At 47.7% G+C, this 13393-nt stretch overlaps 1 protein-coding gene across 4 annotated transcripts in view; it reads right to left on the bottom strand.

Annotated features, from left to right (window-relative positions):
• Nucleotides 1-2311: 2311 nt before the first annotated feature.
• Nucleotides 2312-13393, bottom strand: part of HDHD2 (haloacid dehalogenase like hydrolase domain containing 2) — a 33538-nt gene continuing 22456 nt past the window's right edge. For 3 of the 4 annotated variants that reach the window (XM_010990145.3, XM_010990146.3, XM_010990148.3), the window contains 3 exons: nt 8770-8986; nt 6687-6750; nt 2312-3657 (listed from right to left, as the gene is read on the bottom strand). In XM_010990145.3, the coding sequence (XP_010988447.1) occupies nt 3554-3657; nt 6687-6750; nt 8770-8986 (385 nt within the window). In that variant the 3' untranslated portion in view covers nt 2312-3553. The remainder of the gene's footprint in view (nt 3658-6686; nt 6751-8769; nt 8987-13393) is intronic. The other variant, XM_031441971.2, reaches the window with a different exon arrangement.

Consider the following 13393-nt stretch of genomic DNA (forward strand, 5'->3'; position numbering starts at 1 on the left):
CAGAACACACCTTAGGAGTACGGGATACAGTCTGTTCTGTCGCCCTTAGTGCTTTACCCTCGGGGGCATTTAATGGTCTGATTTTCTGAGGCACAGGAGCCAGGGAAACAAGCAGGCCCTGAGATGTGTATGACATTGGGGTGAGCACTGGAAAAAGGTCTCAAAGTGTGTTTGATTTGAACAGATGAGCAGTTTGGACTAGGATAAATGATGTCTGGGGCTCTGGCACCCTGCTCTGGTCGCCTCCTAGGGAGAGCAGCACGCTTGGGGTGCAGGCCTTGATGGAGGGTGGAACACGAAGTCAGCAAAGGCCCTGTGCACTCAGGCCGAGAAAGGCTTTTGTGACTTATGTCGGAGAAACCCCATCATGCAAACCCGGCTCCGTGCAAACAACTGGTGCCAGGAATAAGGGACTCAGCTGCGTGAGGTCGGTGTGTTCATGACACAGAGGACTGCAGTTGTCAAAATTCTTTATTGTCGGTGCCCAAGGGCTGCGGCTTCATCCTCCGTGAACGCCGCTGATCCAGCTGAACACGACCAGCGCGGGTGAGTTCTGACTTTCCTGTCCAACTTGCTTCAGTAATTTTTAAACGTGGGACTAAGAGTGAGGTGACAACACCATCATTCCAAGGGAACTGCTGACATCCGCAGCTACAGGTGTATGATGGAGCCGTCACTTAGACATGGGCTAGCCCCCTCTTCCCTCCCAGGCATTACATCAGCTCTGACAGGTGCAGAATGGCAGGGGCACAGCCACCGCAAAACCAGCTGATTCTGGAGGTGAGAGTGAAGAGGCTGGAACAACCGTGCCTCCTCCACTGGACTGGCCCTCTGCCTGCCTCCGCCCCCCTCCTCACCAGTGCGCACCTGCCTCACAGCGGATGCTCAACAACCATCTCCTGACAGTGGGTGCCTCTCTAAGGCCCTTTCTAAGTCCTAAGATGTCACTTGGTCCCTTTTCTGGGGTCAGGACAGGATTACAGAAAAGCTGAAGCAAACACTATCCTTGGGTCAATACCACCAGGCAGCCCTTGAAACGAAATGGCTAGAAAGTGAAGTCCTTGACATTCTTCAGCTGTTAAATCTCCCTCATGAGGCCCAAGGCAGACCAGCCAGCCGGGCTGGGAAGGTTTTCAGTAACCTCGATCTAAACCAAGATTTTTATTTATCCTCACAAACTTCACTGTGGACGGGTCAGTTAGTAAGATCTATATACTGTTTGTTAAATAAATAAAATACCCAATTAAAAGTATTTTAATGGCCTACAGGGCCAGGCTAGAGTGGAGAAGAGCGGAGGAGCTGTTTCTCCTGGCTGGGCAAGCTCGCCCACTCCCGCCACTCACCCACCTGCGACGTCTCCTGCGTGGCTCTAGCTCTAACCTGTCTCCAGGGCACCCCGGCCATTACTGAAGTGTCTAAGGCCTCCCCTACGGGCAGTAGGTCTAACATGAAACTGTTACCCTCCCTCCCCACAGCATTAAACTCCTGTAACATTCACAGCTGGTTTTTACAGGCTCGGTGACCACCTGAGTGCCCGTGCTGTGGGGACAAGAGAGGTATGAAGACCTAAGTGCCATCCAACAAGAGCTATGTGGGAGGAGGGAGCACTTCACCCCATCCTGCGGTCAGGGTGGCGTCACAGAAGCGGGGACACGGCATCTGCATGCCGCCTGGGGTCTTCTCACCAGCTCAACTAGTAAGGCCCCTCAAGGCAAAAATCCTTTTCTTAAATGCTTCTTTTGCAGCATGGCACTTGCACACAGCAGCTCGCGAGGAATCACTGAGCTGAGGGCGGCCCGCGCACCAGGCCCCGCGCGGCCAGCCCCTCTGTCCGCAGCCGGGGCTGCTCTCTGCCGGGGCTGGCCTGAGGGAGTGTAAAATGTAGCAGGACGTGGCTGTTTTAAATTCTCAGGAAGTCTTTCCCTACTGAACTGAGATGAGTCCCACCAGCCTTTTTCAGGCGGTTAAATGCGACACTCCTGCTACCTCTGCACGGTCATCACTGCAAACATGGAACACTTAGCATCCGCCTGATTCTACTCCAAGCACTTAACATACAGGTTATGCATCTGGCCCCCTCAGCAGGCCTGTGGGGTGGGCACCAGCATCATCTCCACGGCACAGGTCAGGGGAGGGAGGCACGGGAGGCCCACAGTCACGGAAGCCAGGTGCCGGCGAGGCTCCGGACCTGTGCCCTCTGCCCCTGTACTCATCTTCCCATCGGGGTGGTGGTCCCACCACAGCTGTCCTTCCCACTCTAGGAGGTATAAATACTAAGTTGGGGCAAAAACAAGAACAGTGTTCACCAAACGACCAAAAAGAGGGAGCTGCCATTTATTTCGCTTTGCTCCCTCCCATCCAAGACCAAGCTGATCTCTAAACAAGCATCAAAACCCGAAGCTCATTAACACCGTGCACTTCAATAAGGTGAACACTACAGCGATGCACAGTCACGTGCTAACAATTCAATGCCCACGAGCCCTGTAAGACAATTGCAAAGGCCCAGGATCATCACGGTATGCAAATGACTGGGAAAATCATTACTTACTTAGTCCCCCTCATTCTGGTGGGCTTGACACGAGAAGAATAATCCATGCTACAGGACGAGATTTCATTTTACAGCTGTAGTAACCAAGTGCATAAAAGCCTGAATCTGTCCCAGTAGCTTCTGAAAGATTTCTCCCACAGTGTCAGAGGCAAAAATAATGAAATCCTGCAAATGTACAGTTAATTGGACCCTGGTGGACACTAACCTCAAAAATGCATGGTCTATAAGACATTAAAAGCTTGATTTTAGTTTCTGCACTGTTCCTGTTAATAACAATGTCTAATTAAAACATCTGTAAAATACTGATAGTTTTAATTTTACATAAAATTTCCAAAACAACTGTTACACAGTGTAATAGGTATCTGCAATGAATAGGTTATTAATGGAAATATTATTTTAAATTAAAATCAGGTTCTAAATTTAAATTAGTCATCTCTGGCTAATGAAGAGAAAAAGAAGTCACCCGTGCTGGGAATAACACAGTAGCTAATCTAGTTTTCAACATCTGTTAAAGCAAATTCACTTGATGGCTTGGGCTAAAGGACAATTCATTTTGCTGCTTCTGTCCTGCACCCCACTTGGCACTTCTAATGGATCTCACAGTTGAACTCAACATTAAAACTATAGCCTAATGCACCCTTTAATGCGTTTAATTCACAGCCTGAACCCCACCCCACCCCCACTTTACCAGGGAGCAGACAGCAGAGGGTAAGGCTCCCTGCAGCAGACTCTCCCTCCAGCCCTGTGAACCTGATGAATATTTTAGAAAGAATGGCACAGAATCTCAGCTCTCCCTTTCTTTGGGTCTCATCTTCTTTTACAAAGTAAAACAAAAGGCACCAGCAAGGCTTAGTGCCGGGCTGCAGCTCAATACCCCTCCTAGTTACGGCGCAATCGCGACCAGCGCTGAGGGGTCTGTCTGTCTGTGGTGGCTCTCACAGCACAGGGACTCATTCCAGATGATGAAAAGCTGCGTTTCAGGTTGCTTCTGATTCGCATGATGGTTCACAGCAGATGCTGCAGAATGTGGTCCACAGCATGAGGGAAGCTCTCACAAGTCAGGTAAGGAGCTGGATTAATTTTTTCTTCATCTGCTGCTCGGTATTTCCCTGAAATGAAAGTAAAGCCAGTGAACAGAGGCCACTGCTCAGAAGCCACATTCATCACACCGGGGCCACCACAGACGCACCCTGACAATGACCAGAGAGTCGGCTTTTATGGAGGCTTCAGGATGCAAGGAGGCAAGTCAGAGAAACACCGTGCTCAGCATCTCCCAGGCCCTCTGGTCTGTCACCAGGGCCGGTCACAGGTCTGGCTGTCCTGACAGCTCAGGCTGCCTTCACATCTCCACAGCTGGTGGAATCACTTTCTCTCCCCACCAGCCCTTAGATAGGAATGGTTACTAAATCAGTGCTTTTAAACGAAAGCCCAGACCCCACAGGGCAGAGGCCTTGTCCGATCCCGGGGGTGACCGGGAATGGCGCGTGCTGTTCCCAAGCAGGAGCCGTGAGCCGGCAAGTGAGCGGCCTGGGGAGGGGAGGGCGGGCGGGAGGGATGGACGCTCAGTGCTCACAGCCTGGGCCCAGCACGCTGCTTAACTCTCCCGGACTCTGGGATTCAGGACCCACAACCAAACAGCCCATTCTGGAAGCACAGGATCCCAGAGAGCTCTCACAAGTGTAAATCAGACGACGCATGGTCCCTATTTAAATACCCTTCATCTGTCCCAACTCCCTTCAGAAAGACCCTCAAGTCTCCACTGTTGCCTACCAGGCCCCCGGTCCCCCAGCCAGCACCCCTCTCTCCTAAGCACGTGCCGCCCTCACGGGCTGCAGGCCGCTCCCGGACGCCCACCACCCCCTCTGCCTGGAACATTCTTCCCACCTGACTCTGTCCCTCACGCTTCGGGTCAGACCCACCTTCCCATCTAACTGAGATTCCCTCCCTGTTTCTCTCTCTCAGCATCCTGTTCTCTGTCTCCACTGTATTTATGACAATTTGTAATCACGTGTGTTTAATGTTGGTCTCACGGCTGAGATGATAAATTCTCTGAGAGCAGCAACCAGGCCCGGGACATTCCCCAGTGTACTCCCAGCACCCGATCCCCAGTATTTTCTTTAAGAACGATGGAAGGAAGGAGGCAGGATGGACAGATGGACGGACAGGCAGAACACACCTCAGCAGAGGCTGGGGAAGAGGCCAGCCGCCCTGCAGCCTCAGCACTGCGTCTGTGCCCGCCCGGCCCCCTCGCCCTCTCATCCCCTTTTCTGTGATCCTACTGTTTACTCTCCTGCACTTCCCAGTATCCTCTGCCTCCATCCAGTTCCCCAGCAATAGACCCACCATGTTCTACACTTCCTTCTACTTTCCAGAACTACCTCTTTAAGAGCCTTTGTCCAGCAAACACCAAGCCTGAAAACCCCTTGCCCCACACCTCTGCTCCCGGCCCTGTCCTGACTGAGTTCCTACAGGAAGGGAACCAGCGTCAAATGTCCAAAGGCAGTGAATGTACGCCTCACTCACCTGAGTGTCCTCAAAGCACCTGTCCACGGGATGGTCCACAGAGCAAACTCTATTGCTAGTTTTTAAATTTTTTTCAAGCTTAAATCCTACTGAGTATAAACTCCTTTGCAAGATTCCTGCTTGGTCGCGTAGGTAAGTTAATGGCTGACTACTGCTGTACCGCCCACTTCCTGGATCCAGGTCTAAGGGCAAATGTGTGAAAATCAAGGTCCTGAGCCACAGAGACAAGGGCATGCAGAACACAAGTGGGGTTTCTACAAGGTACAAACTGACACAGAGGCTCAGGTACGTGTGACAGTTCCAGCAGCTCGCCTGCGTCTGGCATGCAGCAGGTGCTCAATAATGCTGGCTGAGTGGATAAGGCAGGCCCCCATCACTCAGGCCTGACTCAGCGTGGCAGTCTATACTTCCCTGGATGAATACATGGTGAGTGGAGGGCGCATGCAGGAAGCCACGTGATGACATTAGACCGGGGGACTCCCGTCTCTTCTAGGTGGCTGCTTTACATGCTCAACGGGAAATAAATTCTGGTTAGAGTGAATCAAAAGCCTGTTAACAAATCATGGAGCAAATATATACTGAGCATCTATCGTGTGCTACTCACTGAGGAACAAAATTGCTCCAGACTATCGCCGAAAGGCATACGAACTCACAGAACCAACTACGGAACCATTTATCTGCTACTGAACTGACAGGAGCTGATGACAATTCTTGGACAAGACTCCTGGTTGCCGTCCTCAAACCTGTGCTGTCCGTCCCAAGCTTAGCAGGTGCCATTTGGGGGCAGACTTCTCCATTTTATCCGGAAAGGCTCATTAAGTTCCCACACACAGTTCTCATACCTGCTCTGTCCTTACCTTGAAAGGACTTCATTAATCACATGCCACATAGGAAAACTGCACAGACTCATATACCAAGAGTGAGAAGGGACCAGTCTAACCCCTTCATTCGTAAAGGGCCCAGAGAGGTGAAGGGCCTTGGCCAGAGTCTCACACAGACGGTGCAGAGCTGAGACCGAGACCCAGGACACCCGACTGGTCCCCTGCCATGATACTCTATTAGCTGAGACTTTCCCATTAAGTCCTTTCCCTTTCCTTAAATTTGTTTGAGGGACCACACTTAGGATACCTAATTTTGGTATAGAAAACAGTTACTAAAACAGTAAGTGAAAAGATAAGAAAAGGTTTTTTTTAAAACATTAGACATTGACACAAAATTTTTATCAGATCACTCAGCCAGTTCCTGAAGAGACCACGCCAGCATCTTACAGCTGGTGCAAAAAAAAGGTATTTTGACAGAGCCCCACAACCGCCGGTCTTTTGGCCCAAGGGTGATCTGTACACCCAGAAGCTCCCATAAACGCTGTCAGCTGGGACGGTCACCTCTGGGGAAGTGTTACAGCACCTCTCAACTTGGTTCGGACGTTCCTGGTTTTGTACAGTGCAGGTCCTCTCACATTGTCTTTTTCTCCCCTGTGGATCCTAAGCCCATTTTATTTTTGCTTTGTGGCAGAAAGAGAATTAAAATGCCCAGTGGGCTTTACAAAGACTGTTCTTTAAGCAACTGTGTATCCTACCGTTCTGTTTGAGAGAAAGCTTACACAGAAGATACGTACCAGTCTTCACCAAGATGCCCCGCATGCCGACATTCTGCGCCCCACCAACATCATCCCTGCAATCCTAGAAAAGCACAAAGAGGCACTGAGTCCAGTGCCGTCAGCTCGCCAAGAAAACCTACCGACTGACTGACTAGGCTGGGATGGCCAACTGTAACCCCATGTTTTTTTCTTAAAATGAAAGAGAGGAAGGTATAAAGAAAAGGGCAACCCCACAGGTAACAGTCTGAGGGAACATACCATTTAGAAAGGGAAGCGTCCCAGAGGTAACAGAGCAATAATCCTAGTAACCAAACATGAAAAGTACACTTACAGGGCTTCGTGTTTTGCCACATGTACATCTATTTCCCTTTAAAAGAGATCACAGAAAAAAAGGATTCTATCACTAGGCAGCTTTTGAGGCGAGTGATCCAACTGCAGGGCAGTGAATGAACGAGGCTCAGAAGACAGCTTTTCTGCCGCCCGTGTATCATACTTTCCTTACTTTCCATCGAATCGTCCCTCACAAGCGGAATCAAGTCAGATCAGCTGCTTAAACAGATTGTGAGACTATCTGATGTTCAGTTCACACTAGGGGATAAAAGATCAGCTTGAAAGGGAAAGTCTTCTTTTCCAATTCTTACACAAGATAGGGGAGAATATACTTGGTGGACGGTGATGACAAATACAACATAATAAAAATCCAAGAACTGGAAGAAAACATTAAAAAAAAAATCAATCCTGCCATCTCATGTCTAGAAGTAGGGTTCCTTCAGACCATGCCCCATAATATGCCCTTAAAAAGCATGCGTATTATTCAACAACAGCCCTGGGGAATGAGTCTTAGAATGTCAAAATCTTCATTCAGGGTCTAACTTAAGATGTTTTCTGTTGTGTCAAAACTTGCCTTGTTGAAGCTGTGGAGACGGGGGAGGGAGAGAGAAGGGAGGTGGGAACACGTGGACAAGGAAAGGGAGGGAAGAAACGACCACTCTCCCGATAGTGACCCTCCCCGCAGCAGGACGCTGCTGCTGTGTGCCCTCCCACCTTCCATTCTGTCCCAGGACCAGTATCTCCAGGGATGAAGAATTCTGGAGTCCCCAGGCTAAGGTATCCACCTTCCCAAACACACATTTGCCTGGGAAAGTCAGCTCAAGGCCTGCCAAGGGGGAAAGGCATTCCCGAAAAGATGGTTTTTCAAAACAGTATTGAGTCCAGCAATTATCCCACTGGGTTTTAGGTGAATGATGTGGAATGAAGGGGAAGGTGGAATCAGGAGGACCGTGACACAGCTCACCCAGCACGAGCTAAGAGGGCACGGGATCTGTAGTTGGCCTGGGAGGCAGCCCAGGGCCTCGAGTTCTACCTCCAGCTGCGCCACTAATGAGTTACGGGGACGCCGGCCTGGAGATCCACCTCTCTTGGCTTCAGTTTCTCAGTCTATAAAATGGGGGTTTGGACCAGACAATCTCCATGGTCCCTTCCAGCCTAATGCGTTATTATTTAAAATTGAAATATAATCCTTGCCACCTCCTTACCACAAGGCAGTGCGCTTTCTAGCTCTTTCCCCCTCATGGCGCACATAGAAAATAAAGTTTTCCCAGTACACAGGGGTAAACCGACAGGGGGCCACAGCTGGAGGGCACTGGCTCGGGGCCCCCAGTCGTCCAGGTCCAGCCCTGCCGCTCAGAGGGCTGAGACCATCAATATCCTCAGCTATCTGTGGCACACTGACTGGGGAGGGAAAAAATCAAGAATGGGAGAATTCTTTAGGAACAGGTAGGTGTTCTCTGAATTAAGTAATATTCAAAAAAATTAAATTTGTGTAGAAGCTTTCTTCAAAAAGACATACAAAGCATTTCAGTGACTTGCATTTGACGGTCTCTTGCACTGTGCATATCTCATCACACTATGAAGAATGTCAGAAATAACCAGCGTTTCAGTTCTTTAGAGGAGCACCAGTCCACACGTACTGGGAAGCCTGTTTCACAGGCAGCCACTTACTCCCATCTGATACCACCAATTACAGTTTCAAAGTATCTGACGCTGGCTCTTCCCAGCAGGACACGGGAGCTCGGGGCACTTCCTGGGCTCGTCTACTTACATCTCCTATCATGACGGCCTCCTCGGGTTCACAGCCAGTGCCCCGCAATGCCTCCAAAAAGAACGTTTGTGCTGGTTTCCCCACGACTGTGGCTTTGGTGTCTGTGGCAAACTCCAAAGCAGTCACAAATGGTCCAGGCCCCAGGGCTAAGCCATCCTTCCTCTTGTAATACCTGGCTTTGTGGATTGCTATCAGAGGCGCCCCGTCCAGGAGTAACCTAGAGAGACAGAGAAAATGGAAACTGGCTAAAAGCAAGGCTTTTATGACTGGGAAAGAATGTCAGACTTACAAAGTGGTTTTAGTCACACTCACAGAAACAAATAGTTTCTTATTAACTTTTAATGACTTGCTGTCTTCTAATGAATTCGCTAGGAACTGCTGGGAATTACACTCAGATACACTAAAGAAAGGTGATAGATTATTAAATTTGGGATTGCTTCAACCTTTTACCTTTAGTGGTTTCAGACACTTTACCCAAATCGCCAGGGAAAGAGAATTAAGAGAAGTAAAGCCAAATAAGACGCTCAAGGGAAGCAGCTTAACTTAATGAGGAAAGTTGTTTCAACCTCCCTAACGGCAAGCAGGTGGCTCCTGAGCCTCTGACGCCGCGGCACACCTGCTGCTGCAGGGATGAGCCAGCTCACCCCTCACAGGCCTGGACTCCTCTCTCCTTGACTCCAAAACACAAGCTTCCTTCTGATTCAGAAATTCTTCGGAGCGCTGTACAGACACTTTCTGCTTGAATCTCCTTCCCTCTTCGTTTTACCTTTTGGCTGCTTCTGACATTACTCTGCAAATCAGGCCATCCTCCCTGAGGAGCACACGGGGAGGGTAAGGGACAGCCCATGTCTCAAGTCCCGCCCTCTGTCCTGACGTAGGACAGATGCTCTCAGACCAAGCGAAACGCCATAGTTTCCCGTTAGTTTGAGAACCAAACTCTACACATACCTAAGGACCCTTGTTAGTGACTCAGGCAAAACACAATAAAACAAATCCCCAAACCCCACCCAAAGAAGTCTGCCATCCAGCCCAACAGCGCAGCCTAGTCACACAGCAGGGACAGTCACGCACGTGCTATCATCTAATGGAACGCGGGACATGACGGTCGTCTTAAACTGCTTTTATCCAATGTGATAAATGATCTCACTAGCTTAATTTACTTTAAGCCATCTACTTAGTTAAAATATTTAGTATGTCCATCGAGGAAGAATTCATCACATCTTACCCTTCACAATTATGAGTAATTAAGCGCTCAACTATGAAACTGCTAAATTATTCTTGTCAGTGGGCATGGAAATGCCTTCCTGTGGGAGATGCAGAATTCAGGCATTTATGATTATTTTATTAAGTAAAAACCAATACTGGATTATTACAGGGCCTTATTGTTAGTTACTACAAATTGCTCACAGCACAAGACAGATCCTTAAAATTTATTCACTAATATTAACACAAATTTATTTCTTAAAGCAGATCTTAAAATCCAACTGCTGGGAAACCTGATAAAGCCACCATGCTGACCTTGAAGAACCACAGCTGCAGCAACGAGAGAATGACAGGTGGTTTACCGTCTCCCCTCTCCCCCAACCTCCCCGCCGCCCCCAATCCCATTTATTTGCTGCTCTGCCACGGAACTGGAATTCTTTATGCAACAGACCTCAAAATTGCTTTCCACTTACATAGCTAAACTAAAAACTCATTTGATTTAACTTTGTTAATATTTTATAATGTATTAACTGGGGATAAGACTTATCAGCTTGATTGATGTGTGCACTTAATTCCCAGGCAGCACTGGAGTGCCTTCCTTGGAAGGGTGGAACCTGTGGGCTCCTCTCCATTTCCCTAAGTGGGAACTGGTCCTCCAGGAGGCTGAGGGAGACAGGCAGCTCTCACGGAAGTGGTTCCTGCTTCTGTCATTCTCCTCCGCACAGCATAAGCTTTATTGAGGCTTTGAAGAGCCAAGGCATGTTCAGGATGGACTGAAAGGTAAATGTTTTCTAGGACACAGATTAAAAGATTTTTCATAGTTAAACATTTTCAAAAAATATGCAAAAATCGACACCCCAATACTTGGGAGTGTTTTTCATACCTCCTAGACAGGGCAACAGAAGGTTGGTTGTTTTGTTACCAGAAGTAATGCATCGGCAGGAAATCTGAGAGTTTTCTGTCTGTATTTAACTATAAGCCCACTGAGGCATAAGAAGTGAGATAAAAGAGGCACAAAGAAGGCCTGATGCAAAAATCTCTGGGTATGAATTCCACGTAGGCAAAGGGAAAAAAGGATAAAAAGTCCTAGCCAGGGAGCGGGGACAGAATATAAAAAATCTTAGGCAGAGAGCAGTGAGAGAAAAGCTTATGGAATAACTTAAATTCAGAGCCACAGAACGTTATTGAAAGGGACCTTAAAGAACACTCAGTCCAACATGCCCCGTTTTATAGTCCAGGAGAACACCCGGCGACGCCCGCCAAGACCAGCGAGAGCCAGACCCAGGACTCCTGAAAGCCAGTCTAACACTTTTCCAAATAAACTAACTTTTCTAGAAAAATGATCAAATTTTCACCTTTTCTGCTGAAGACGGTACATGTGGAAATGAAATTACACAGAAGCTTAAGTAACTGTCAGAAACCTCCCAAATGTCCAACATCAAATGTTGAGTCCTTTTCTTCCCACTCCGCAAAACAACCCTCCCCCAATCTTTCCCAAATCAATAGTCACCCCGTTGCTCAGGCCAGAAACCCAGGAGTCCTCCTGGAAGTCCCTCACTGCCCCACATCCTCATTCACCAGCAAACCCAGTCATTTCCAAGTTCAAAACAAAAATAAAGACATCTCAGACAGCCTTACTCTCTGCTGAACTTCTGAGACAGTCTGACGTTCTACACTTGCCCTGTTACTTCAATCCACGGTTCAGGCAAGAGCAGGAGGGTTAGAAGCACAGATGGGATCATGTCCCTGCCCTGCTCAGAACCTTCCACAACCTCTCACCACAAAGAGGATGAAATGCAAAGGCCTCACTGCAGCCTGGAAGGCCTTGCCTTGTCTGGCCACTGTCTACACCTCCAAGCCCAAGTCACTGTCCCTGCCATTATGTTCCAGACACAACAGTCTTCTCAATTCCTAAAAAAGGTCAAGTTCTTTACTGCTTCAGCCCCCACCCCTCCCACGCTGTTCCCTCCTCCTGAAACAGTCCCCCACGCTGTTCACACAGCCGTCTTCGCTCATTTGTCAGGTGTCAGCTTACATGTCAGCACATTGAAGGAGCCACTCCCAGCGTCCCCTGTGAAGTGGACTTCCTCACATTTCACCTCTGCCTCGCCCCCCTTTTTCTTTTGTATCACTTCCCACAGTTTGTGACGCTTATTTAACTGTGTTTGGTTTGTCTTCCTCACTAGGATATCATCTCCACTTTGCCCATCAGCTCTACTCATCACTGAATTTCTTTCAAAAACAAAAAAAAAAAACAAAAAAAAACCCCAAAACCAAACCAAACCCTGGTAGCTCTCACTAAATATTTATTGAATAAATTCTGGATGAAGCACCGTATGCTTCAGTGTCTTGAGCTATAAAATGTTTATCTTCTTGGGGAAGAGAGATGATATATACAAACTTTTTCACATTATCTGACAGTAATGACAACTGTTGCAAATATAGCAAGTGTCACACCTATGCTACTTAGAACAGGTCACAGCAAATCAGTTCATGTGCGCGGGCCTCGGCTTTCTACCAAATAAAGGGGCTGAGTCAGATCGGGTCTTTTCTCCCTCAGCACTTCTGACAATTTTTTTTTTTTTTTTTTTTACTGAAAAATGCTTTATCATGGGGTCTGTCCGATACACTGCCAGGCGCTGAGTGGCATCACAGCCTCTACCCACTAGATGCCAGTAGCATTCCTCTTCCTCCAGCTGTGACAACCAAAAAACATCTCCAGACACTGCCAAATGTCCCCTGGGGAGCAAAAGCATCCCCAGTTGAGAACCAGTGACCCAGATGAAGCCAAGATTTTGACATCAATACATCTAAAACTAATACCAATCAACCAGACAAACACAAACCACCAAAGTTCAAATTAAAACAACAAATCATGAAATACATCAAAGGGAAATCCTACCAACGTGTCACTAACTGAAGCCTTAAGAACGTCTCCAGTGCTACACTGACGCAGCGACATTCTCACTGACAGCAGGCTACCCACTATCACCACTTCTACTTAGTGCTATAGCTGGGGGCCCAGACAGCATAATAAAACAAGAAAAAGAAATGAAAATACAAAGATTGGTAAGGGAGAGATAAAACTGCCATTATTTGTGGTTGACACAATTGTCTATGTAGAAAATCCAATTTTAAAGATTCTGCAAATAAATTACTAGAATTAGCAGGTAAATGTGAGGTCACTGAATACAAAGTTAACACAGAAAATCTCGATTACATTTCTATGTATTAGCAACAAGCGATTAAAAACAAAATTTAATAAAATCCCACTTACAATCATCAAACAACATGAAATACAACAATTAGTTTAACAAAATGTCTAAGATCTATACTCCGAAAACTGAAAAACACTGAATGTAAAAATAAAATCTAAATAAATGAAGCTGTATTCCATTTTCATAGACTGCAAGACACATTA

The sequence above is a fragment of the Camelus dromedarius genome, chromosome 28, assembly GCF_036321535.1.
Source record: "Camelus dromedarius isolate mCamDro1 chromosome 28, mCamDro1.pat, whole genome shotgun sequence".
Lineage (NCBI taxonomy): Eukaryota > Metazoa > Chordata > Mammalia > Artiodactyla > Camelidae > Camelus > Camelus dromedarius.